The sequence below is a fragment of the Rana temporaria genome, chromosome 9 (genome assembly GCF_905171775.1).
Source record: "Rana temporaria chromosome 9, aRanTem1.1, whole genome shotgun sequence".
Taxonomy (NCBI): domain Eukaryota; kingdom Metazoa; phylum Chordata; class Amphibia; order Anura; family Ranidae; genus Rana; species Rana temporaria.
Genome location: NC_053497.1, coordinates 169,090,676 through 169,118,389, shown reverse-complemented (window position 1 = coordinate 169,118,389; position 27,714 = coordinate 169,090,676). Strand labels below are relative to the sequence as shown.

Sequence of the window (27,714 nt, the reverse complement as noted above, 5' to 3'; positions counted from 1 at the left end):
GCATCATATTGTGTCTTTTTTATCTGCTTGGCGCTCAGCTTTGAAATGATAAAAGTCTGATGGATTGGCGCATTTAAGGTACACTGTAAATGACTACATACAATATATGAGAATGTGCAAAGCAATATAGAAAGGAATATCCACACAGAATCCCATGGAAGGTATATAAAACAATCCTTACTTTCTTTATAATGCCCAGGTACAGCAGTCCGTCCGTCCACCGGGCCAAAACGTCTTGACCCTCCCAGAAGCGAGCCAGTGTCTGAAAACGGGGGCGTTTCACCAGGGCAGGGGTGACCCTTGGGCTGGCGGGACTGGTACGGCTGGGTCGGGTCGGGGTCTCCCTTCCCTCCATCACATTTTAAAAAGAACCTGCAGAAACAAAAAATTGAAGAGATAAACAAGAGAAGAGATGTCTGGAAGAACATGAATCATCATACACTTTTCTGGCTTGATTGATGAGGCAGCTCAAAGGAGGAACATAGGGCCAGATTCACGTAGAATCGCGGCGGCGTAACGCATCGTAGATACGTTACACCGCCGCAAGTTTTCATCGCAAGTGCCTGATTCACAAAGCACTTGCAATGAAAACTACGCCGGCGGCCTCCGGTGCAAGGCGGGCCAATTCAAATGGGCGTGTGCCATTTAAATTAGGCGCGCTCCCGCGCCGGACCTACTGCGCATGCTCAGTTTCGCAAATTCCCGTCGTGCTTTGCCCGCTGTGATGTCATTTTTTCGAACGGCGACGCGCGTAGCGTACTTCCGTATTCCCGGACGTGTTACGCAAACGACGTTAAATTTTAAATTTCGACGCGGGAACGACGCCCATACTTTAGACAGCAATACGATTGCTGTGTAAAGTTAGGGCAGGTCAAATAATGACTAACTTTGCGACGGGAAACTAGACTAGCGGCGACGTAGCGAACGCGAAAATCCGTCGTGGATCGCCGTAACTCCTAATTTGCATACCCGACGCTGGTTTACGACGCGAACTCCCCCCAGCGGCGGCCGCGGTACTGCATCCTAAGATCCGACAGTGTAAAACAATTACACCTGTCGGATCTTAGGGATATCTATGCGTAACTGATTCTATGAATCAGTCGCATAGATAGAAACAGAGATACGACGGCGTATCAGGAGAAACGCCGTCGTATCCCTTTTGTGAATCTGGCCCATAATGTGTAGAGAGGGTAATAACCCATATCAACCAACTAGAACCCATCTTAAAGGACATCTCAGAACAGTATTTAGAAGTCAAATTTGGTTTACATATCACTGCTTCCTGCATTGAATAAAGATTGGCCAAGACCAAAAGACTATAAATCAAAGGAATGCATTTATAGCGCGCAAACGGCCCCAGAGTGTTTAGCATGCGGCCCATGTCTGTCTGGAGGGACGCTGGGGATGCCGTGCAAACATAGCAGCCATGGCAGCTTACATTAACAAGGCAGATGCACACGTGGAGGGATGTCGGGGATGCCGTACTAACCTAGGCCCGGATTCAGGTAGATTTGCGCATTTTTTACGGAGGCGCAGGGCAACATTTTTGCCCTGCGCCCTCGCAAATTTACTGCGCTGCCCTTGATTCACGGAGCAGTAGCTCCGTAAATTGCGTGGGCGCGCCGGCAAAATGCCCGGCGTAAGCGCGTGCAATTTAAATGATCCCGTAGGGGGCGAGAATCATTTAAATTAGGCGCGTTCCCGCGCCGATCGTAGAGCGCATGCTCCGTCTGGAAACTTTCCCAACGTGCATTGCGGCAAATGACGTCGCTTTTGCTTCAAAGTGAACGTGAATGGCGTCCAGCGCCATTCACGAATCACTTACGCAAACTACGTAAATTTGAAATTTCGCGACGCGGGAACGACGGGTATACGTAGCATTGGCTGCCCCTGCTAATAGCAGGGGCAGCCTTACGCAAAAAACGCCGTACGGAAACGACGTAAACTGCGTACGCAGGGTAACGTTGTGAATCGGCGTTAGTATGCAATTTGCATACTATACGCTGAGCACAACGGGAACGCCACCTAGCGGCCATCGCAAGAATGCAGCCTAAGATATGCGGGCATAAGAGCCTTATGCCGCGCATATCTTAGGCTGTAGTCGGCGTAACGAGGTTCCTGAATCAGGAGCATTCGTTACACCGGGGCAAGTAAGCAATTGCGCTGTGTAACTATGGTTACACAGGCGCAATTGCTTCTTGAATCCGGGCCCTAGTTGAAGGGTGCAGGGTGTGTAGCAGCCTCCTCAGCACCCCCTAATACTTACCTGAGCCCCATCTCTGTCCAGCGATGTCCTCCTCCTGATTGGCTGAGACACAGCAGCAGCGCCACTGGCTCCCACAGCTGTTAGTTAGCCAATCAGGGGAGAGGGGGTTGGGGTTCCGTGTCTGAATGGACACAGGGAGCTGTGACTTGGCTCGGGTGCCCCCATAGCAAGCTCCTTGCTGTGGGGGCACTTGAACAGGAGGAAGGGGCCAGGAGAAGCCAACAGCGACCTGAGAAGAGGAGGATCCGGGGCTGCTCTGCGCAAAACCAACTGCACACAGGAGGGAAGTATAACAAGTTTGTTAACATGGTTGGCTCTCCTGGGTGAATCACTGTCATTGTACGCTTTAAAAAGCTCTAGAGGGCGCAGATTTGCTGTTCCTAGTGGTTAGGAACAGTGGCCCGGATTTAGAGAGCAATTGCGCCTGCGTAACCATAGTTACGCAGCGCAATTGCTTACTTGCCCGGGCGTAACAAGTGTTCTGTATTCAGAAAGCTTGTTACGCTGACTGCAGCCTAAGATATGCGCGGCAGAAGGCTCTTATGCCCGCATATCTTAGGCTGCATTCTTGCGATGGCCGCTAGGTGGCGTTCCCGTTGTGCTCAGCGTATAGTATGCAAATTGCATACTAACGCCGATTCACAACGTTACGCGAGCCCTGCGTACGCAGTTTACGTCGTTTGCGTACGGCGGTTTTCGCGTAAGGCTGCCCCTGCTATTAGCAGGGGCAGCCAATGTTACGTATACCCGTCGTTCCCGCGTCGCGAAATTTGAACTTTACGTAGTTTGCGTAAGTGAATCGTGAATGGCGCTGGACGCCATTCACGTTCACTTTGAAGCAAATGACGTTCTTGTGACGTCATTTGCCGCAATGCACGTCGGGAAAGTTTCCCGACGGAGCATGCGCTCTATGCTCGGCACGGGAATGCGCCTAATTTAAATGATTCCCGCCCCTTACGGGATCATTTAAATTGCGTGCGCTTACGCTGGGCATTTTGCGGGAGCACCCACGCAATTTACGGAGCTACTGCTCCGTGAATCGCGGGTAGCGCAGAAAATTTGCGGGGGCGCAGGGCAAAAACGTTGCCCTGCGCCTCTGTAAAAAAAGCGCAAATGTACCTGAATCTACCCCAGTGATCTCTCTCCTTCTCTTGTCAGTACACTGTTAGAAACACCTCCCTGGAAAACACTTAACCCCTTGACCGCCCCCTAGTGTTAACCCCTTCCCTGCCAGTGACATTTATACAGTAATCAGTGACTATTTTTAGCACTGATCGCTGTATAAATGTCAGTGGTCCCAAAAATGTGTCAAAAGTGTCCGATGTGTCTGCCGTAATATCGCAGTCCCACTAAAAATCACTGATCACCGCCATTACTAGTAAAATGTAGATAACTTTTACACAAACCAATCAATATACGCTTATTGCGATTTTTTTATTTTTTTTACCAAAAATATGTACAAGAATACATATTGGCCTAAACTGATGAGGAAATTCGTTTTTTAAAAAAAATTGGGATATTTATTGTAGCAAAAAGTTAAAAATATTGTTTTGTGGTTTCAAAATTGTCGCTCTTTTTTTTGTTCCAACGAAAACAAAAAAATGCAGAGGTGATCAAATACCACCAAAATAAAGCTCTATTTGTGGGGGAAAAAAGGACACAAATCTTGTTTGTGTACAAAGGCGCAATTGTCAGTTAAAGCGACGCAGTGCCGTATCGCAAAAAAATGGCCTGGTCATTAACCCCTTCCCTACCGGCGCATTGTAAAATAACGCCGGCAGGAACCCTCCCTCGATCCGGGTGGACGTCATATGATGTCCTGTGTTCCCGGCGATCTAGGGCGCGCACGCGCGCCAACGCTCGTGACCTGGCACGGGTGCCCGGCGGCTGCGATTGCCGGTGATCACGGCAGGAGTGTGGATCTGTGTGTGTAAACAAACAGATCCACCTCCTGTCAGCGGTGAGGAGACCAATGTGTGTTCCCAGTACAGAGGAACACACATCAGTCTCCTCCCCTTGAGAGTCCCCTCCCCCCTACAGTTAGAACACACCTTAGGGAACATATTAACCCCTTCAGCGCCCCCTAGTGGTTAACCCCTTCCCTGCCAGTCACATTTACACAGTAATCAATGCATATTTATAGCACTAATCGCTGTATAAATGTGAATGATCCCAAAAACGTGTCAAAAGTGTCCGATGTGTTCGCCGCCAATACTAGTAAAAAAATGTATAAAATAAAAACGCCATAAATCTATCACCTATTTGTAGACGCTATAACATTTGCGCAAACCAATCAATATACGCTTATTGCGATTTTTTTTTTTACCAAAAATATGTAGAAGAATACTTATCGGCCTAAACTGAAGAAAAAATATGTTTTTGTTTTAAAAATGATGTAATTTATTAAATAAAAAAGTAAAAAATATTGGGCCAGATTCAGGTAGGGGCGCGCAAAACTGCGGCGGCGTAACGTATGACATTTACGTTACGCGGCCGCAAGTTTTACAGGCAAGTGCTTGATTCACAAAGCACTTGCCTGTAAAGTTGCGGCGGCGTAGCGTAAAAGGGGCCGGCGTAAGCGCGCGTAATTCAAATGATCCCGTAGGGGGCGTGGATCATTTAAATTAGGCGCGTTCCCGTGCCGAACCTACTGCGCATGCGCCGTCCCTAAAATTTCTCGACGTGCATTGCGGTAATTGATGTCGCAAGGACATCATTGGTATCGACGTGAACGACTTACGCAAACAATGTAAAATGTTGAAATCGCGACGCTGGAACGACGTCCATACTTAACATTGGCTGCGCCTCCTAATAGCAGGAGCAGCCTTATGGCGAAAACGACGTACGCAAACGACGTAAAAACCGAGCGCCGGCCGCACGTACGTTTGTGAATCGGCGTAAGTATGCAATTTGCATACTCTACGCTGACAACTACGGGTGCACCACCTAGCGGCCAGCGTCAGAATGCACCCTAAGATACGACGGCATAAGAGACTTATGCCAGTCGTATCTTAGGCTACAGTCGGCGTATCTAGCTTTCTGAATACAGAAAGTAGATACGCCGGCGCTACTTAGCAATTACGCTGCGTAGATTCAGAGAGCAATTACGCCTGCGTATCCATAGATATGGATACGCAGGCGTAATTGCTCTCTGAATCTACCCCACTGTGGTTTTTTTTTTTTAAATTGTCGCTGTTCTTTTGTTTATAACGCAAAAAATAAAAACCGCAGAGATGATCAAATACCACCAAACGAAAGCTCTATTTGTGGGGGGAAAAAACATAAAGATTTTGTTTGGGTACAGTGTTGCATGACCACGCAATTGTCATTCAAAGTGCAACAGCGCTGAAAACTAAAAATTGGTCTGGGCAGGAAGGGGGTGAAAATGCCCTGTATGGAAGGGGTTAAGGGGAGAAATCCTTCCGGGCCTTAATTAGTTAAGGCCAAACAGAAAGGGGGACCGATAGATACTGATTCCAATAGGGCATATATTACACTTATTCCGAAACTCCACAAGGACCCGAGCGTTGCAGCTAATTATAGACCAATGTCGTTAATTAATAATGAAGTTATTCACTAAAATATTAGCAAATCGAATGTTGGCTTTTTTGTCTCATTGCATACATACGGATCAAGTCGGGTTCCTTCCTCACAGACAATCGGCGGATCAGGTGCGACGGGCAATAGATTTAATCTCCCTTTTGCGCTCCTCCTGCGACGGAACGGCTGCTAGATATGGGCTTTTATTGTCACTCGACAGACGTCAGGGCTCGACAAATCCCGATCGCCATGGCGACTAGAAATAGGGTCCTGGCGACTTGGCTTGGAAGGGGGGGCATCTGGTGGTGAGCCATTGGTATTACAAGTTATTACCACCAGATGTGTAAGGTGGCACCATCTGGTGGTGGCCGTTGGTATTATAAGTTAAGCATTACAAGTTAAACAGCAATTCTAATGTAATTTTTCACTATTTTCACTGCCATCTTCTTCCCTCTAATTAGAACCCCCAAACATTATAGCGATCGTTGCAATACTTTCTGTCACGCCGTATTTGCGCAGCGGTCTTACAAGCGCACTTTTTTTGGGAAAAAATTACACTTTTTAAAATAAAAAAATAAGACAACAGTAAAGTTATCCCCATTTTTTTTAATATTATGAAAGATAATGTTACGCCGAGTAAATTGATACCCAACATGTCACGCTTCAAAATTACGTCCGCTCGTGGAATGGCGACAAACTTTTACCCTTTAAAATCTCCATAGGCGACGTTTAAAAAACTCTACAGGTTGCATGTTTTGAGTTACAGAGGAGGTCTAGTGCTAGAATTATTGCTCTCGCTCTACCAATCGCGGCGATGCCTCACATGTGTGGTTTGAACACCGTTGACATATGCGGTCGCTGCTCACGTATGTGTTCGCTTCTGCGCGCAAGCTCGTCGGGACGGGGCGCGTTTTCTGGCTCCTAACTTTTTTAGCTGGCTCCTAGATTCCAAGCAAATTTGTCAACCCCTGACATACGTAAAGCCTTTGACTCCCTGTCTTGGCCATACATCTTCCGATTATTGGAAAAGTGGAACTTCGGTCCCAAATTTCTGGCCTCCCTCCATTCCCTATATAGCACACTCTCGGCTCAGATTATCCTACTCGGCCACAAATCAGATCCACTTTGTTATTTCCTCTGAAACCACTTTCTCCCCTTCTTTTCATACTATCTATAGAGACTCTAGCAATAGCAATCCGTAAGGATGCTAATATTCTAGGAATAGCAAAAAATCTTAAATGTGTGTTTTTTGGGACGATTTCCTGTTATTTATTAAATCCCCTCACACAACTTTGTTGAATTTGCTCTCACTTCTAGGTCGATTCGGCAACATTTTGGGGTTATTAGTTACCGTATTTATCTTCATATAGCATGCCCCGGCGTATAGCGTGCACCCCCAACCTGAAAGGGAAATTTCAGGAAAAAAGAAAATACTTACAGTTTGAATGCCCCCTGTCTTTCCCGGCGTCCATCGGCGGCCTTGTCCGGTCCGGCGTCCGTCTGCGGCCTTGGTGGTGTCCTTCCCGCTTCTTGAATCGATCCCCGCACTGTGTTTGAAGGCCACCGCCGACATATACCGAGCGCAGTACACTCAGGCATGCTCGGCTCCTCTCGCATAAAGGCTAGGAGGCGGCACAGGGCGTGACCGCGAGGGGAGCCGAGCCTGGCCGAGTGTAATGCGCTCGGTATATGTCGGTGGCGGCGTTCAAACACAGCGCGGGAAGCAGAGTCTACAATCACAGTACTCATTCTCCTGGCAACAGGGTCCATTATCCTATCTGGGGGTTAGGTTGACTCCCCACATTTCATCCATCTACAAGGCCAACTACCCTGCCTTGTTCAATAAATAGAGGATGTAAAGATGTGGTCTAATGCGACTCTCTCGTGGATGGGAAGAATTGCATCTGTCAAGATGACAGTACTGCCCAAATTGTTTTATTACTTCAGAACCTTACCTATTCTGGTACCCTTAGCAGCAATTTGGCAGTTTCAAACGAACATTTTTGCCTATATTTTGGGATCTAAGGGCAGTAGGCTGGCTCGAGCTACAAGGCACTCTCCCAAAGATCTTGAGGGTCCCAGACTTTCGAAAATACCCAATTGTTATAGTTGCATTTTAGTTATTATAGGTTTGATTCTGGTTCCTCTAGAAGCCTGGGCTTGCTCACCACTCCCTATCGATGGGGTGCTCTGGGTCCCTTTTTTTTACGTGTATTTTGTGCGTGTACTCGAGAGAGGAGCCGGACTGCAGGAGTTGGGAGTAGGCAGGCCTCCCCAGAGGCAATCTGCCACCTTTCTCCATGCCCCGGGTGGCAATGGCGGGTGCGTGAGGGGGTCCTCCCACACAGCCCACCCTACCTGCTCCGCTTTGAAGCCCAACAGGGCAGAGGGACTCCCTATAAGGGAGTGAGAGGATCTAGCCCGCTCAACCAGCCCCGTTAGTCCTTCGCCTCTCTTTTTAGAGACTGCGTGGTCAAAGTGCGTGCATGTTAACCCAATTTCGAGTGCGTGTAAGTGTGGTGTTTTTTTGTGGGAGGGGGGTAGGCATACTAAGCGCAGGCTTACCTCGGATAGCACACCCACCGGGAGCCGGGCTGAGACCACCAAACTCAATTCACATGCAGCCGAGACCGGGAACCAAACCCCTAGCTGCAGAGGTGAATGGCTTGTCAGCGCAGTGCCAATCGCGTTGAGCCACCGCAGCTCCCTCTGGGTCCCTTCTAAATATCGTAAAGCCATCCTATACCTGTAAAAAGTGACCTCTTCGCTTCACTCATAATCCTGTGGCCCCACTTTTTAATAACCCTTTATTCCCACTGGGGCTACAGTCCCTTCAATTTAATTGGTGGCAGAACAAAGGCCTTTACTACCGTGTTTCCTCAAAAATAAGACCTACCCCGATAATAAGACCTAGCACGATTCTCGGCGAGGGCTGCAATATAAGCCCTACCCCAAAAATAAGCCCTAGTGAAACTTGTTAAAAAAATGTATGCCACCTTGCAGAATGATTGCCAGAGGTCTTCTCCACTCCTCCTGGCTGACATCCGCCCCCCCTCCCCAGTGCACGGAGTGCGCCAACGCCAGCAAGACAGCGGCTCTGCCCTCCGCAGCCCCTCCCTCCTCAGCGCACGGAGCAGACAGATGCCAGCGGGACACCGGTTCCCCCCTCCTCCCGAGCCCCCCCTTCCAGTGCACGGAGCGGGCCAACGCCAGCAGGGATCCCAGAGCAGAGAAGAAGAGCCCAAGGAGACCATGCGACCACCAGGTCAGCTGCAAGAAAGGTATTGCCCACAAAACAATCACAAAGGGAGACACACTGCACCCCACATTGGCACAATTCCTAAAAATGTAATTGCATAATTCTATAAGGATGGATTTTAAGATGCTTTTTAGGTCCTGACCTGACAGGGAGGGGGAGGGGGAGAAGACAGGGGACACAGGAGATGGATAAATGACACAGTAGAAGCACTATGCAATCTATTATGCTTTAAAGGAAAATGATTTTTTTTAGGGTTACAACCACTTTAAGTTAATTGTACATACCGTAAAAAAATAAGACATCCCCCGAAAATAAGCCCTAGTGTGTTTTAGGTTGCCAAAGTTAATATAAGACCCGGGCTTATTTTTGGGGAAACACGGTATATAGGACATTTCTTTGATCGGAAGGGTATATGTCCCCCCCCCCCCCCACACACACACATATTTTGTAAAGAATCTAGAGATGCCTCCAGCTGAGAGTTTTCGCTTAATTACAGAAGAAGAGCTCTGATCTAACTATACACTCAATGTTTGAAAAAAAGATGTGCGCGGGAGACTCTTCAGCGTGGATGCATCTCGATGTTATACAGGTCATTTGTCACACCTTTGTCTAGATTGTATCAGAATGCATGGGAAAGGGACCTGAACATAGCCCCTGAGCCAGAGGAGTGGTGGGCCTGGAACGCTTGTATGGGCATTATGAATATCGCCTTGGTGGAAGCAGTGTACGTAGTATACGCTAGTTGGCTTTGTTCCTAAACGATTTGCTAAAATGTACCCGGACACCTCATCCTCCTGTTTCTGGGGTTGTGGTCAAGTGGGGACAACCCTTTACATTTCGCAGATCTGTCCTAAAGTCAGGCATTTCTGAATACGGGTCCATTCTTTTGTTTAATAACCCTTTATTCTCACTGGGGCTACAGTCTCTTCAATTTTATTGGGGGCAGAACAAAGGCCCTTACTATATAGGACATATCTTTGATCGGAAGGGTATATGTGTCCCCCCACGTATTTCGTACAAAATCTAGCAATGCCTCCAGGTGAGAGTTTTCGCTTGCAGCAAATTCAACTTTCTCCATTCATTACAGAAGAAGAGCTCTGATCTAACTGTACGCTCAATGTTCGAAAAAAAGATGTGTATGGGAGACTCTTCAGCGTGGACCCATCTCGATATTATACAGGTCATTTGTCACTCCCTAGCCTAGATTGTCGTATCAGATTGCGTGGGAAAGGGACCTGAACATAGCCCCTGAGACGGAGGAGTGGTGGGCCTGGGATGCTAATATATCCAAGGGCATTATGAATATCGCCTTGGTGGATGCAGAGTACATTGTATACGCTAGTTGGTACTTTGTACCTGAAGGAATTGCTAAAATATACACGGACACCTCTCCCTCCAGTTTCCCGGGTTGTGGTCAAGTGGGGACAACCCTTCACATTTGGTGGACCTGTCCTAAAGTCAGGCGTTTCTGGACACGGGTCCATTCTTTCGTTTATTCTGTCACCATAGTCATTATTACTAAAGATTCTCGAATAGTGTTATTAAATAAACCGGCTGAAAATATCCCTAGACACACACAAACTTTGATTTATTTTATCTTTTTGGCGGCCAAAATCGCAATAGCCACTGCGCGGAAAAGTCCGGTGGTAGATATCACTTTGCTGAAGTGCAAGCTGACCTGGATCATGCTCCATGAAAAGATGGTGAGTGTCTTAAGGGATAAACAACCACTATTTGATAAAATATGGAAACCCTGGCTCCCTTATGTACAGGTCCTGGATACCTAGAGGTGGTGGTCCCCTTGGCGAGATGGTGTCAGACTCCTAGATCTTTGAACGGACATTCCTTGTCTCCCTTCTTTCCTTTTCTCTTCCCGCTTTTGCTCTTTTGAGATTTTCTTTCTAAATAGTTTTTGATGATAATGTTGGGTTTTGTACCCTGATGCTCCTGATCCTTTCAGAGGTTGATCACAGCATAGAACCTGTCAAATCTTCGAATTTATATTGCTGAAATTTTTGATGGGTTCCGTTTGGGTTTATATCATTGAGCTAGTCCCTTGCGTCTTGTAGCCCAACGGTTGCAAATAATACCTGCTTGAAACATGGGACTATTCATTGACTTGATACTACTGTATGCCTTTACCGTTCCTGATATCCTCAGTAATGTTAAAATGCCTACTAAATTTTATTTTTGTCTTTTGTAAAACTAATAAAAACAATTGAAACAGAAAATTCCAAAAAAAAAAAGAAAGCATTTGAAAAAGTACTGCACAAATACAGCGTGATATAAAAAATGACAACACCCACCAATTTATTCTCTAGGGCCTCTGCTTTAAAAAAATATATATAATGTTTGGTGGTTTTAACCACTTCCCGACCGCCGCATGTACATATACGTCGGCAGAATGGCACGTACAGGCACATTGGCGTACCTGTACGTCCCTGCCTAGACGTGAGTCGGGGGTCCGACCGGGACCCCCCCCCGCTACACGCGGCGGTCGGGTTCCCTCGGGGAGCGATCCGGGACGACGGCGCGGCTATTTGTTTATAGCCGCTCCGTCGCTGAAGAACGGGGAGAGCCGTATGTAAACACGGCTTCCCCGTGCTTCACTATGGCGCTGCATCGATCGAGTGATCCCTTATATAGGGAGACTCGATCAATGATGTCACACCTACAGCCACACCCCCCTACAGTTGTAAACACACACTAGGTGAAACATAACTCCTACAGCGCCCCCTGTGGTTAACTCTCAAACTGCAACTGTCATTTTCACAATAAAGAATGCAATTTAAATGCATTTTTTGCTGTGAAAATGACAATGGTCCCAAAAATGTGTCAAAATTGTCCGAAGTGTCCGCCATAATGTCGCAGTCACGGAAAAAATCGCTGATCGCCGCCATTAGTAGTAAAAAAAAAAGAATTAATAAAAATGCAATAAAACTATCCCCTATTTTGTAAACGCTATAAATGTTGCGCAAACCAACCGATATACGCTTATTGCGATTTTTTTTTATCAAAAATAGGTCGAAGAATACGTATCGGCCTAAACTGAGGAAAAAAAAAATTTTTATATATGTTTTTGGGGGATATTTATTATAGCAAAAAGTAAAAAATATTGAATTTTTTTCAAAATTGTCGCTCTATTTTTGTTTATAGCGCAAAAAGTAAAAACCGCAAAGGTGATCAAATACCACCAAAAGAAAGCTCTATTTGTGGGGGAAAAAGGACGCCAATTTTGTTTGGGAGCCACGTCGCACGACCGCGCAATTGTCCGTTAAAGCGGACGCAGTGCCGAATTGTAAAAACCCCTTGGGTCAGGTAGCCGCATATTGGTCCGGTCCTTAAGTGGTTAAGAATTTTTTTAGCAAAAAAAAAAAAGAAAAACACCTGCAAAACAAAGCCATAATAAGCTAGTATGACTAGCATACTAGCTCATTATGCATTACTTACCTTAGAATCGAAGCACCCCAAGCCGTCCTCGTCTCCCCCACAGAGACTTCACCAGCATGTGATGTTCACATGGAGACACCACCTGAATGTCACATTCATGTTGAGACTCCAGCACAATGTGACGTACATGTTGGGAACCCACCGAAAAAACAGGGCAGCCATGGGAATATCTCCTCCCATGAAGATGAGGGCAAGCTTACAGAAAGGGATAGGCAGATCCTGGTGGTAGGGGATTCTGTTATTAGAGGGACAGAGAGGGCAATCTGTCAGAATGACGATGATCGCCGAACAGTATATTGTTTCCCGGTCGCACGAGTTTGGGACATTGCAGATCGGATGGACGGATTGTTGGATGCGGCTGGGGAGGACCCAGCTGTCATGGTACATATTGGAACCAACGACAACATTAGAAGAAAATGGAGCACCCTACAAAATGATTTCAGGGACTTAGGAGCTATTCTGAAGAAAAGAACCTCCAAGTCAGCATTTTCAGAAATACTGCCTGTACCTCGAGCCACACCAAGGAGGCAGCAGGAGCTTAGGGAGCTTAGCAGGTGGCTGAAGAACTGGTGCAGGAAGGAGGGGTTTGGCTTCATGGAGACCTGGACTGACTTTTCAATTGGTTACTTGCTCTACAGCAGGGATGGACTGCACTTAAATGAACAGAATGCAGCTCTGTTGGGAAAGAAAATCGCCCAAAAGTTGGGAATTTCTTTAAATCAACCACGTGTCATTCACATTAAGACTCCTTCAGCGTGCAACGATTCTGTTGAGACTCAGGCAGAATATAACTTTCCCACTAAGACACCTGTAGATTGTGGCGTTACCACTGAGACTCTGGCAGAATGTGACGTTCCGAATGAGACTCCTCCCAAATGTGACATTCACAAGTCTCCAGAATGTGATGTTCACAATTAGTCACCTCCAGAATGTGACGTTCACAATGAGTGTCCTCCAGAATGTGACATTCACAATGAGACTCCTCCAGAATGTGACGTTCACAATGAGTGTCCTCCAGAATGTGACATTCACAATGAGACTACTCCAGAATGTGACATTCACAATGAGACTACTCCAGAATGTCCGTGGACGTCTCCCAGTGCGCATGCTCAAAATTACGCTGCAAATACTCATTGGTTTCGACGTGAACGTAACTTACGCCCAGCCCCATTCACGGACGACTTACGCAAACGACGTAAAATGTGAAAAATTTGACGCTGTTCCGACGTTCATACCCAACATTGGCTATGCCTCACAGAGCAGGGGTAACTTTACGCCGGAAAAAGCCTTACGTAAACGACTTAAAAAAATGTGCCGGGCGCATGTACGTTTCTGAATCGGCGTATCTAGGTAATTTGCATATTGGACGCGGAAAATCTACGGAAGCGCCCCTAGCGGCCAGCGGAAAATTGCACACAATTATACGCCGGCATATGCAAGTTACATCGGCGGAGGAAGCCTATTTTTTCAACGCATCTGGCTTTGAGAATCGGCCTAAAGATACGACGGCGCAGATTTGAAATTACGGCGGCGTATCTGGAGATATGCCGCCGTAAGTTGTTTCTGAATATGGCCCTATCAGTGCTTCTCTTGTGGACCTAAAAGATGAAATGTTCCACAGTGCAAAAAATAAACTTTTATTCTAGATGGGATATGAAAGTTTACTAAAACTGGAGAGTACAAAATCTGATGTAGTTGTGCGTGGCAGCCAATCAGCTTCTAACTTCCACTTGTTTAGTTAAGCTTTGGCAATAAAACCTGGAAGCTGATTGGTTTCTATGCAGAGTTGCACCAGATTTAACCACTTCAGACCCCCGCTATTGACAAAAGACGTCAACAGCGCGGCTCTCAAGTGCCAGGTGGACGTCTTTTTAAAAGCATTGAGTGGCGCGCAGCGGGTAAACACTTTCCCGGCGCATTGCTGAAGAGCCGATGCGTGTACCTGGCGGCCGCGATGTCCGCCGGGTACACGCGATCGGCGGTGACACAGCAGGGACGTGGAGCTCTGTGTGTAAACACAGAGCTCCACGTGCTGTCAGGGAGAGAGGAGACCGATCTGTGTCCGTTGTACATAGGGACACAGTATCGGTCACCTCCCCCAGTCACCCCCCTCCCCCCACACAGTTAGAACACACCCAGGATACACATTTAACCCCTTCCTCACCCCCTAGTGTTAACCCCTTCACTGCCAGTCACATTTATACAGTAATTAGTGCATTTTTATAGCACTGATCGCTGTATAAATGTGAATGGTCCCAAAATTGTGTCAAAAGTGTCCGATATGTCCGCCGCAATATCGCAGTCCCAATAAAAATCGCAGATTGCCGCCATTACTAGTAAAAAAAAAATCATAAAAAAAAATCATAATGCTGTCCCCTATTTTGTAGGCGCTATAACTTTTGCGCAAACCAGTCGCTTATTGCAAATTTTTTTTTACAAAAATACGTAGAAAAATACGTATCGGCCTTAACTGAGAAAAAAAAATTGGATATTTATTATAGCGACAAGTAAAAAAAAAATATATTTTTTTTAAATTGTCGCTCGTTTTTTGTTTATAGCGCAAAAAATAAAAACGGCAGAGGTGATACCACCAAAATAAAGCTCTATTTGTGGGGAAAAAAGGACGCCAATTTTGTTTGGGAGCCACGTCGCACGACCGCGCAAATGTCAGTTAAAGCGACGCAGTGCCGGAAGCTGGAATTTTGCCTAGGCACGAAGGGGGTTTATGTGCCCAGTAAGCAAGTGGTTAATAAATCTCCCCTGCAGAGTTTCTTCTGCAAAACATATGTGCTTGTGATTTTCTACTTTAGGAGTTTTGCCTATAAGCAGGTACTACAGGATGTCAGCCAGAAACCCCTCATCTGTGTCATTGTCTGGTTTAGTTTCACCAGTGAGAGATTGATTACCCTCACGCTGGGTCTAAGCCAAGGGTTGTCAGCCTCCTGATGTGCCGCCGCTTCCTACCGCTGTCACTACTCTCTGTTTGAAGTTAAATACGACTTCAAGCAACGTAGCGGCTCCTTCCAGCTCAACAGAAACCGCCAGTGGAACTCTACCCCCAAGCCCCATTGCAAGTACAGCTGTGACAGGGTATATGGATTTCATAGCATAGCACTGTGTTACTATAATATCCCTTCCATGACTAATGCCGCGTACACACGACCGTTTTTCATGTCATGGGAAAAAAACGAAGTTTTTTCTCAACGTGATTCTTGTCAAGCCTGCCTTGCATACAGAGGCGTTGCTAGGGGGCTTCGGGGGGTGCGGTCCGCACCGGGTGACACCCGTTTTTTTTTTGCTGACATGCCCAGCCTGCCCTGTGCAATCCCAGCCTGCCCTGTACCACCCCAGCCTGCTCTGTGCCATCCCAGCCTGCCCTGTACCACCCCAACCTGCCCTGTATCACCCAGCCTGCCCTTTACCACCCCAGCCTGCCCTGTACCATCCCAGCCTGCCCTGTACCACCACAAACAGCCCTGTACCACCCCAGCCTGCCCTGTACCACCCCAAACTTTCCCATGCCATCCCAACTTGCCCTGTGCCACCCTAACTTGCCCTGTACCACCCCAACATGCCCAATGCCACCTTAACTTGCCCTGTACCACCCCAACCTTTCCCATGCCATCCCAACTTGCCCTATGCCACCCTAACTTGCACTATACCACCCCAACCTGCCCTGTACCACCCTAACTTGCCCTATACCACCCCAACCTGCCCTTTGCAACCCTAACTTGCCCTATACGACCCCAAACTACACTATATCACCCCAACATGCCCTATACCACCTTAACCTGTCCTATATCACCCCACTACACCAACCTGCCACTATACCACTCTATACTACCCTAACCTGCCACTATACTGCCCTATACTATCATTTACAGGGGCTGGTTTTGGGTGCGCCCCGTGCCCGTGCGCTGCCTGCTTGGTGCTGGGCAGCCTAGACAGAGGGGGGGTGACACCATGTTTTACCGCACCGGGTGACACCAACCCTAGTGACACCACTGCTTGCATACACACGATTGTGGGGAAAAAATGCTTGAGCAAAGCGCGGGGGGACGTACAACGCGTACTAGAGGTAGAGCGATATATCGGCCTATATTTGGCCATATTTTTATAAATCGGACGATTATTATCAAAACTATCAAAACTAGGCCGATATTTTACACTGATCGTCGTTCCTCCTCCCTTCTCCACACTCAGCGGCTCTGGCAGCATCAAGTGTGAAACTGACAAGTAAGAGCCGGTTCACACTTCCGCGGCACGACTTCGGGGGCGACTCTGCAAGTCGTCCTGAAGACGACTTCAGAGGCGACCTGCAAAACGACTTCTGTATAGAAGTCAATGCAGGTTGCCCCGAGCCGCCCCCGAAGTCGTGCAAGAACCTTTTTCTAAGTCAGAGCGACTTGCGTCGCTCCTATTAAAACGGTTCCATTGCATTGAATGGGACGCAACTCGTCAGGTGGCTAAGCCGCCTGACGAGTCGCTCCAGTGTGAACCGGCTCTTACAGAGGAGAGAGAGAGGAGCTGTCAGTTCGCTGTCGGGGGTGGGCGGAACCCAGCAGCTATATTACACTAGCCAATGAGATGGTATCTGGGCGGGCCGCTATGGGTATGTGGCCCTGCCCCCTTTCTAAAGCAGCCCAATCATTGGCTGGTGTAATTTAGCTGCTGGGCCCGCCCACCCCTGACATCGAGCAGACAGCTCCTCTTTCTCTCTCTTCCCTGTCAGTTTCACACAGTTACACTCGGCTTAGTGTGAAACGTGCCACCGCCAATCAGTGGCACCCGCCACTGCCAGCCAGTGTCACCCGCCACTGCCACCTACCAGTGCCATCTGTCCCAAACTAGTGCCATCTGTCAGTTCCAAACCAGTGCCACCTGCCATCTGTCAGTTCCAAACCAGTGCCACCTGCCAGTTCCATCTGTCAGTTCCAAACCAGTGCCACCTGCCAGTTCCAAACCAGTGCCAACTGTACTGAGGACATCAAGTGTGTGCTAGAGTGACAGGAGTAAGCAGGAAGGAGTGGATTGGGTATCGGCCACAAAAATCGGCATCATATATCGGCCATCGGCTGCCTCAATTTCTAAATATCGGCATCAGCCAGAGAAAAACCCATATCAGTCTACCTCTGAGGCCGGGTACTCACGACCAAACATGTATGGTGAAAGCGGTCCGTCGGACCGTTTTCACCATACATGTCTGCCAGAGGGCTTCTGTACGATGGTTGTACACACCATCGTACAGAAGACCGCGCGTAAACAATACGCGGGGCGTGTCCACGGTGTCGCCGCGTCGATGACGCGGTGTCGCCGCGACAATGACGCAGCGACGTGGGCGGCCCGCCTTTAAAATGCTTCCACGCATGCGTCGAAGTCATTCGACGCATGCGAGGGACGGCGGGCGACTGGACATGTACGGTAGGTCTGTACTGACGACCGTACATGTCCAAGCGGGCAGGATTCCAGCGGACTGTTTTAAAACAAGTCCAGGAATATTTGTCTGCTGGGAAAAGGCCCGGCGGGCAAATGTTTGCTGGAATTCGGCCCGCTCGCGCCCACACACGACCAAACATGTCTGCTGAAACTGGCCTGCGGACCAGTTTCAGCAGACATGTTTGGTCGTGAGTACGGGGCCTAACACGTACGAGGGCACTATAAAGGGGAGGTTCCAATTAAAAAAAAATTGCATTTTTCTCACCATGAAAAACGGTCGTGTGTGTACGGGGCTTTAGCCTATTTCTGACATTTGGGCCTAGATTCACGTACGGCCGTTCTACGTTGCGCGGGCGTAGCGTATCGTATTTACGCTACGCCGCCGCAACTTAGAGAGGCAAGTGCTTGCACTTGCGTCCTAAGTTACGGCAGGGTAGCGTAAATGGGCCAGCATAAGCGCGCGTAATTCAAAGTAGGCTGGTAGGGGGCGTGTTGCATTTAAATGAGGCTTGACCCCATGTAGATGCATGGCCGAAGGAACGGCGCATGCACGCGCATGCTCAGTATCACGTTGTATTTACGCCCAAAGATACGTCGGCTCAATGCCTGTGACGTGAACATAACTTACGCATAGCCCTATTCGTGTACGACTTACGCAAACAACGTAAAAAGATACGCTTGTTCCGACGTCCATACTTTGCATGGGCTGTGCCACCTAGAGACCAGCTTTATCTTTACGCCGGCGTATGTCTTACGTAAATGGCGTAACTAATTGCGGCGGGCGTACGTACGTTCGTGAATCGGCGTATCTTGCTCATTTACATATTCAACACGGAAATCAAGGAAGCGCCACCTAGCGGCCAGCGTAATTATTGCAACCCAAGATACGACGGCGTAGGAGACTTACGCAGTTCGTATCTTGGCCAATTCTATGAATCAGGCGCATAGATACGACGGCGGCCATTCGGACTTACGACGGCGTATCTGTTTTGAGTTACAGAGGTGGTCTAAGTCTAGAATTATTCCTTTCGCTCTACCAATCGCGGGGCGATACTTAACATTGATACGCCGCACTTACGCCACCATATAGCAGGGGCAACTATACGCCGGGAAAAGCCTGGAATCGGCTCCAGCGGATCTATCCGGTGGTCTGTACAGACTCACCGGATCGATCCGTCCGAACCCATCCCTCGCATGCGTCGTAATGATTCGACGCATGCATGGAATTGCTTATATGACAGCGTCGCGCACGTCGCCGCGTCATCGCGGTGCAAATTCGGCGCGGATTTCGATCTGATGGTGAGTACAATCCAGCGGATCGAAATCCTCAGAGGATTTATCCGCGGAAACGGTCCGGAGGACCGTATCCGCGGATAAATCCTCTCGTGTGTACTAGGCATAAGAGAGAGGTGCATCACATCCAGGGTTAGAGAAAAGTCAGTGGACCCCCTAAAAATTAGCCAGGCTGGTTACCACCTAGCAAACTAAATGTGTTAGCAACCCTGCCCACAACCACGTGCTACATAATGAATAAGCGTAAACGTTTTTTTTTTTTTACTGTTGCGGCACAGAAGTTTGACATCTATGCCCATTCCCCCATCCTGCCCCCTTATTTGTCCTCTATTAACATATCCTTTAAACATAATTATTAAGCAATCGGAATGCAGCTTTACTTTCGATCCAGAGCGCCAGCGAATAGTAAGGTGTAGAATTGATTGTCCTGGAGAGTTTTTAATCACGCTCTATTGAGCAAGCGAAGTAAATCTTTATACTGCGCAAGTGATTAAAAATCCCTTGTGTCGTGCACTCGTTGAAAACAATTAATTACAAAAAAAAAAGCGATCAGCGTTACGAGAAAATTGATCTCTTAATTTCTTGTTACTAAAAATAGCCGGCACGCGGCACAGCCATTTACTGGATTATAAAACGAGATAATCAGTCAACCGGAACCACAGGGGCCTTGTAGTCACTGCGGTCGATGTCAATTGGGAGCTTTTAGACCCGGAATCTTTTTAATTACCGATCGCGGTTTCCTTTTGCGGAGAAAGAAAAAAGATCCATCAACAGCATGTGACAGGCATAAAATAGATCCATCAATGTGACTATACTTACTTTTTTGTTTTTTAGACAGCTTGACTAATAGTAATTCAGAGCTCATGTACACTCACTGGCCACTTTATTAGGTACACCTTGCTAGTACCAGGTTGGAAGGCAAGCTTCATGCATCGTGGCATAGATTCATCAAGGTGTTGGAAACATTCCTCAAAGATTTTGCTCCATAGCGAAACGATAGCATCACACAGTTGCTGCAGATTTGTCAGCGGCACATCCATGATGCCAATCTTCCGTTTTATTACATCCCAAAGGCAGTGGCGGTTCGTCCATAGAGGGCGCTGGAGCGCCGCCCCCTCTGGCTCTCACCGCCACTGAGTCCAATAACATAGATTCATGCATTGCACGGATCCATGTTATTATCGCCGCTGCCGCTGTTCTATTCAGATGGTCGGCGCTCATGTCCGGCCATCTGAATAAGGGCAGCTGGTTGGCTGTACGGAAGTGCCTATCAGAGCCCTCAGGTCCCCGGAAGCTTATACAGGGAACGCACTAGGGATGCGCTCCTTGTATAAGACTGACAGGCGTCTCAGCCAATCAGGTTGGCCTATTCTGGCTACCGGTAACCTGATTGGCTGAGACGCCTGTCAGTCATCGAGGGCGGTAGAAGACATCGAGGGACGTGGATGGCTGACTCCAGTAAAGGTAAGTGCTGGGCGGGGGAGGAAGGGGCACTTTACAGGGCACAGCGGCGACATCAATGGGCACAATGGCGACAATAGGCACAGTGGGAACAATGGGCACAGTGGGGACAATTAAATGGTACAGCGGCGACAATTAAAGGGCACAGCAGCAATTGATGGCACAGTGGCTGTGTTTGATGGCATGGCACAGTGGCTGCGTTTGATGGCATGGCACAGTGGTGACAATTGATGGCACAGTGGCTGCGTTTGATGGCATGGCACAGTGGCTGCGTTTGATGGCATGGCACAGTGGTGACAATTGATGGCACAGTGGCTGCGTTTGATGGCATGGCACAGTGGCTTCGTTTGATGGCATGGCACAGTGATGACAATTGATGGCACAGTGGCTGCGTTTGATGGCATGGCACAGTGGTGACAATTGATGGCACAGTGGCTGCATTTGATGGCATGGCACAGTGGTGACAATTGATGGCACAGTGGCTGCGTTTGATGGCACAGTGGCTGCGTTTGATGGCATGGCACAGTGGTGATAATAAATGGCACAGTGGCTGCGTTTGATGGCATGGCACAGTGGTGACAATTGATGGCACAGTGGCTGCGTTTGATGGCACAGTGGCTGCGTTTGATGGCATGGCACAGTGGTGATAATAAATGGCACAGTGGCTGCGTTTGATGGCATGGCACAGTGGTGACAATTGATGGCACAGTGGCTGCGTTTGATGGCATGGCACAGTGGTGACAATTAATGGCACAGTGGCTGCATTTGATGGCATGGCACAGTGGTGACAATTGATGGCACAGTGGCTGCATTTGATGGCATGGCACAGTGGTGACAATTGATGGCACAGTGGCTGTGTTTGATGGCATGGCACAGTGGTGATAATAAATGGCACAGTGGCTGCGTTTGATGGCATGGCACAGTGGTGATAATAAATGGCACAGTGGCTGCGTTTGATGGCATGGCACAGTGGTGACAATTGATGGCACAGTGGCTGCGTTTGATGGCACAGTGGCTGCGTTTGATGGCATGGCACAGTGGTGATAATAAATGGCACAGTGGCTGCGTTTGATGGCATGGCACAGTGGTGACAATTGATGGCACAGTGGCTGCGTTTGATGGCATGGCACAGTGGTGACAATTAATGGCACAGTGGCTGCATTTGATGGCATGGCACAGTGGTGACAATTGATGGCACAGTGGCTGCATTTGATGGCATGGCACAGTGGTGACAATTGATGGCACAGTGGCTGTGTTTGATGGCACAGTGGCTGTGTTTGATGGCATGGCACAGTGGTGATAATAAATGGCACAGTGGCTGCGTTTGATGGCATGGCACAGTGGTGACAATTGATGGCACAGTGGCTGCATTTGATGGCATGGCACAGTGGTGACAATTGATGGCACAGTGGCTGCGTTTGATGGCACAGTGGCTGCGTTTGATGGCATGGCACAGTGGTGATAATAAATGGCACAGTGGCTGCGTTTGATGGCATGGCACAGTGGTGACAATTGATGGCACAGTGGCTGCGTTTGATGGCATGGCACAGTGGTGATAATAAATGGCACAGTGGCTGCGTTTGATGGCATGGCACAGTGGTGACAATTGATGGCACAGTGGCTGCGTTTGATGGCATGGCACAGTGGTGACAATTGATGGCACAGTGGCTGCATTTGATGGGCACGGTGAGGCTGCAATTTTTTTTTTCGTTTGCGCCCCCCCCCCAAAGATTTTGAGCACCAGCCACCATTGCCCAAAGGTGCTCTATTGGATGAGATCTGGTGAGTGTGGGGGCATTTTCCTCCACACAACTGCCGCTCACTGGATATTTTCTCTTTTTTCGGACCATTCTCTATAAACCCAGAGAGATGGTTGTATGTGAAAATCCCAGGAGATCCGCAGTTTTTGTAAATACTCAGACCAGCCCCGTCTGTCACCAACAACCGCGCCACGTTCAAAGTCACTTAAATCCCCTTTATTCCCAATTCTGATGCTCGGTTTGAACTTCAGCAAGTCGTCTTCACCACGTCGATTTGTGTTACCAAGCAATTGTACAGGTACCTAATAAAGTGGCCGGAGCGGTCTTACAAGCGCACTTTTTTTGGAAAAAATTCACTTTTTGGAATAAAAAAATAAGACAACAATAAATTTGGCCCAATTTTTTTATATATTGTGAAAGATAATGTTACGCCGAGTAAAATGATACCCAACATGTCACGCTTACAAATTGCGCCCGCTCGTGGCATGGCGTCAAACTTTTACCCTTAAAAATCTCGATAGGCCACGTTTAAAAAATTCTACAGGTTCCATTTTTCGTGCTACAGAGTAGGTCTAGGGCTAGAATTATTGTTTTCGCTCGAACGATCGCGGCGATACCTCACTTGTGTGATTTGAACACCGTTTTCATATGCGGCGCTACTCGAGTATGCGTTCGCTTCTGCGTGCGAGCTCGTCGGGACGGGGCGCTTTAAAAAAAATGTTTTTGTTTTCTTATTTATTTGTATTTATTTTATAATTTTTTACACTGAAATAAAAAAATGCATCACTTTTATTCCTATTACAAGGGATGTTTACATTTACAAAAGCATGACAGGTCCTCTTAAATATGAGATCTGGGGTCAAAAAGACCGGCCTGAGGGCTTTCACACTGTAGCGTTGCACTGGCGGGACGCTAAAAAAAAGTCCTCCCAGCCGCATCTTTAAGGCGTGGTAGGAGCGGTAAAAATACCACTCCTATAGCGCCCTTGCCCATTGAAAACAATGGGGTAGCGCCTTCAACCCGCATGCAAAACACTGCAAAGAGGCGTTTTTACGGGCGGGTTTAAAGCGGGAGTTCCCCCCAAAAATAAATGTTTAACATTACATTCAGCCGAGTTGTCCTAATGACAATCGGCTTTTTTTTTTTTTCCCCCGTACATACCGTATTTTCACCGCCGCTTCCGGGTATGTCTTCTGCGGGACTGGGCGTTCCTAATTGATAGACAGGCTTCCGACCTCACGAGTTGCCGAAAGAAGCCGAACGTCGGTGCGGCTCTATACGGCGCCTGCGCACCGACGTTCAGCTTCTTTCGGCAACTCGTGACGCGCAGTATGCGATGGTCGGAAGCATGTCAATCAGATAGGAACGCCCAGTCCCACAGAAGACATACCCGGAAGCGGCGGTGAAAATACGGTATGTACAGGAATAAAAAAAACAGCCGATTGTCATTAGGACAACTCGGCTGAATGTAATGTTAAAAATTTATTTTTTGGGTGAACCTCCACTTTAACCCTTTTTCGGCCTTTAGCGGGGGTTAAAACCACTACGCTAGCGGCCAAAAATCGCGGCAAACAAAACGGTAAAACGCCGCTAAAAATAGCGGCATTTTACCGCCAGCGCACCCAGCGTTTCAGTGTGAAAGTAGCCTTAGAAAAATATAAAAAAGGTGACAGGGGAGGGATCTCCAGCACACAACCTGTGATTGACAGCATCAGCTCTGTTCCTGTGTGCTGTGTGAAGGGGAGTGTGTCCCTTCCCTCCAATCAGCTCTCCTCACTGATTGTAACTTCAGCTCCCAGACCCCTGCTTTCTTGAAAGTTCAGACAAGCTATAAATATTTTAGACCAGGGCTCGACAAATCCCGGTCGCCATGGCGACTAGAAATAACGTCCTGGCGACTTGGCTTGGAAGGTGGGCAAAATGTTTTTTAAAAAAATGTTCTTTTTGTGAAGTCCCCAGCTCTTCCTTGTGTGAGCTGGCGCCATCTGGTGGTGGCCGTTGGTATTACAAGTTATTACCACCAGATGTGTGAGCTGGCGCCATCTGGTGGTGGCCGTTGGTATTACAAGTTAAGCATTACAAGTTAAACAGCAATTCTAATGTCATTTTTCACTATTTTCACTGCCATCTTCTTCCCTCTAATTAGAACCCCCAAACATTATATATATTTTTTATCCTAACACCCTAGAGAATAAAATGGCGATCATTGCAATACTTTCTGTCACGCCGTATTTGCGCAGCGGTCTTACAAGCGCACTTTTTGGGGAAAAAATTACACTTTTTTTTAATTAACTAAGACAACAGTAAGGTTATCCCCATTTTTTTTATATTATGAAAGATAATGTTACGCCGAGTAAATTCATACCCAACATGTCACGCTTCAAAATTGCGTCCGCTCGTGGAATGCCGACAAACTTTTACCCGTTAAAATCTTCATAGGCGACGTTTAAAAAAATCTACAGGTTGCATGTTTTGAGTTACAGAGGAGGTCTAGGGCTAGAATTATTGCTCTCGCTCTACCAATCACGGCGATACCTCACGTGTGTGGTTTGAACACTGTTTACATATGCGGGCGCTGCTCACGTATGTGTTCGCTTCTGCGCGCAAGCTCGTCGGGACGGGGCGCGTTTTCTGGCTCATAACTTTTTTAGCTGGCTCCTAGATTCCAAGCAAATTTGTCAACCCTGCTTTACTGGATCTATGTGAGGGTTTACATCCTCATTGGACCAGAGTACACTGTGGACCCCACATATTACAGCTGACATTTATATTTCAGCTGGATTTCATACCCACCCATCTTTCCTCACCTCTGCCTTAAAACTTGTTTTATTAGATGTCAGGTTTTTATGTCTACAACCCCAGGGCACAACGTTTTTAACAGAACTGGAATGAAGGCAAAATCTTCTGATGGGCACACTTGCGCCTAAGGACGCTACGCCATCAATCTCGAGAAGTATTCAATACTGTACACGGTTTATAATTGCATCAGCAGGACTACTTTATGGCTTGGCAAGCAATGCGAAATGTTGTAAAAAGGCATAAAAATCCCAACTGCTTTTTTTTTTTTTTAAACTGGGAAATACCCCAAAGCAACAGACGCACACGGACCACCTTAGCCAGATTCAGGTACAGTTACGACAACGTATCAGTAGATATGCCGTCGTAACTCTGAATCCGCGCCGTCGTATATTTAAGCGTATGCTCAAACTGAGATACGCTTAAATATTGCGAAGATACGACCAGCGTAAGTCTCCTGCGCCGTCGTATCTTAGCTGTCTATTTACGCTGGCCGCTAGGGGCGTGTACGCTGATTTACACCTAGAATATGTAAATCAGCAAGCTACGCCTATTCACGAACGTACGCACGGCCGTCGCAGTAAAGATACGTCGTTTACGTAAGGCGTTAAGATAAACCACCAAAAAGATGGCGCAGCCAATATTAAGTATTAACGTCGGACAACCGTCAAATTTTTCACGTCGTTTGCGTAACTCGTCCGTGAATGGGGCTGGGCGTAAGTTACGTTCACGTCGAAAGCATTGACTTTTTGCGATGTGATTCGAAGCGTCATTTACGTGAGGTCACGAATAATTTCCATAAAACACGCCCGCCTCTTCCACATTTGAATTAGGCGGGCTTACGCCGGCCAATTTACGCAAGTGCTTTGTGAATACTGCACTTGCCTCTCTAACTTGCGGCGGCGTAACGTAAATAACATACGTTACGCCCGCACAAAGTTAAGCCGCCGTACGTGAATCTACCTACCTGTCTGCTGCCAGAACAAAAACGGAGTTGGGCTGAGTGCTGCTAAGGCTCGGATCACAGCAATGCGGGAACCCTGCGAATCCACTGCGGGTTCCGGCATCGCATGTCTCTCAGCCGCAGTTCACACTGTCCTATGCGAACTATGAAAGTGTAAATTGAAAGTTAATGACACCACCAAATCAGTTTACACATTGGACAGAAATTGTATCGCATGAGTGTGAACACATTCTGCTGCAGACCAAGAAAAGGGTCCTGTGCACAATTTGGTCCGAATGCGAATCGAATACAGCCATACTATCTGTATGACTAAAAATCGCATCGCACAGAGATTGCATGCGATTTGCACTGCAGGGCGTGTTTTGAATCACATCTGAAATCAGACATTGCACCAGTGGGAACCGGCCCTTACCACTTAAGGCAGGGATCGACAAATCCCGGGCGCCAGGTCGCCATGGCGACTAGAAATAGTGTCCTGGCGACTTGGCTTGGAAGGTGGGCAAAAAAAAAAAAAAATTTTTTTTTTTCTTTTTTGTGAGCTGGTGCCATCTGGTGGTGGCCGTTGGTAGTACAAGTTATGCATTACAAGTTAAACAGCAATTCTAATGTAATTTTTCACTATTTTCACTGCCATCTTCTTCCCTCTAATTAGAACCCCCAAACATTATATATATTTTTTATTCTGTTACGCCGTATTTGCGCAGCGGTCTTACAAGCGCACTTTTTTTAATTAAAAAATAAGACAACAGTAAAGTTATCCCCGTTTTTTTTAATATTATGAAAGATAATGTTACGCCGAGTAAAATTAATACACAACATGTCACGCTTCAAAATTGCGTTTGAACGCCGTTTACATATGCGGGCGCTGCTCACGTATGTGTTCGCTTTTGCGCGCAAGCTCGTCACGACGGGGCGCGTTTTCTGGCTCCTAACTTTTTTAGCTGGCTCCTAGATTCCAAGCAAATTTGTCAACCCCTGACTTAAGGACCTCCTACCGACGGCAGAATGGCATGGCTCGGCAAAAGCATGTACAGGTACGTTGCGTTTAAGAGCCCGGCCGTGGGTCGCTGGCGCGCTCGCGACCCGGTCCAAAGCTCTGTGACCGCGCCCCCGATCGCCGCCAGTGTCCCGCGATCGGTCACAGGAGCTGAAGAACGGGGAAAGGCGAGTGTAAACACACCTTCCCCGTTCCTCTGTGTGGCAGTGACACTGATCGTTTGTTCCCTGTTATAGGGAACAACGATCAGTGACCTCACCGCTACAGTAAGAAGCACTCCCTTAGGGCACACTTAACCCCTTAGCGCCCCCTAGTGGTTAACTCCTTCACTGTCATTTTCACAGTAATCAGTGCAATTTTTATAGCACTTTTCACTGTGAAAATTACAATGGTCCCAAAAATGTGTCAAAAGTGTCCGATGTGTCCGCCATAATGTCGCAGTCACGAATAAAAAGAAAAGAAAAAAAAAAGGACGCTGATCGCCGCCATTAC

General features: G+C 47.6%; 1 protein-coding gene across 1 annotated transcript in view; it reads right to left on the bottom strand.

Moving 5' to 3' along the window:
- PHF1 (PHD finger protein 1) overlaps positions 1-27,714 on the bottom strand; it is a 95,713-nt gene that overhangs the window by 44,163 nt on the left and 23,836 nt on the right. The window contains exon 2 of the mRNA XM_040324975.1: positions 182-372. Coding sequence (XP_040180909.1) covers positions 182-355 — 174 coding nt within the window. The 5' untranslated portion in view covers positions 356-372. The remainder of the gene's footprint in view (positions 1-181; positions 373-27,714) is intronic.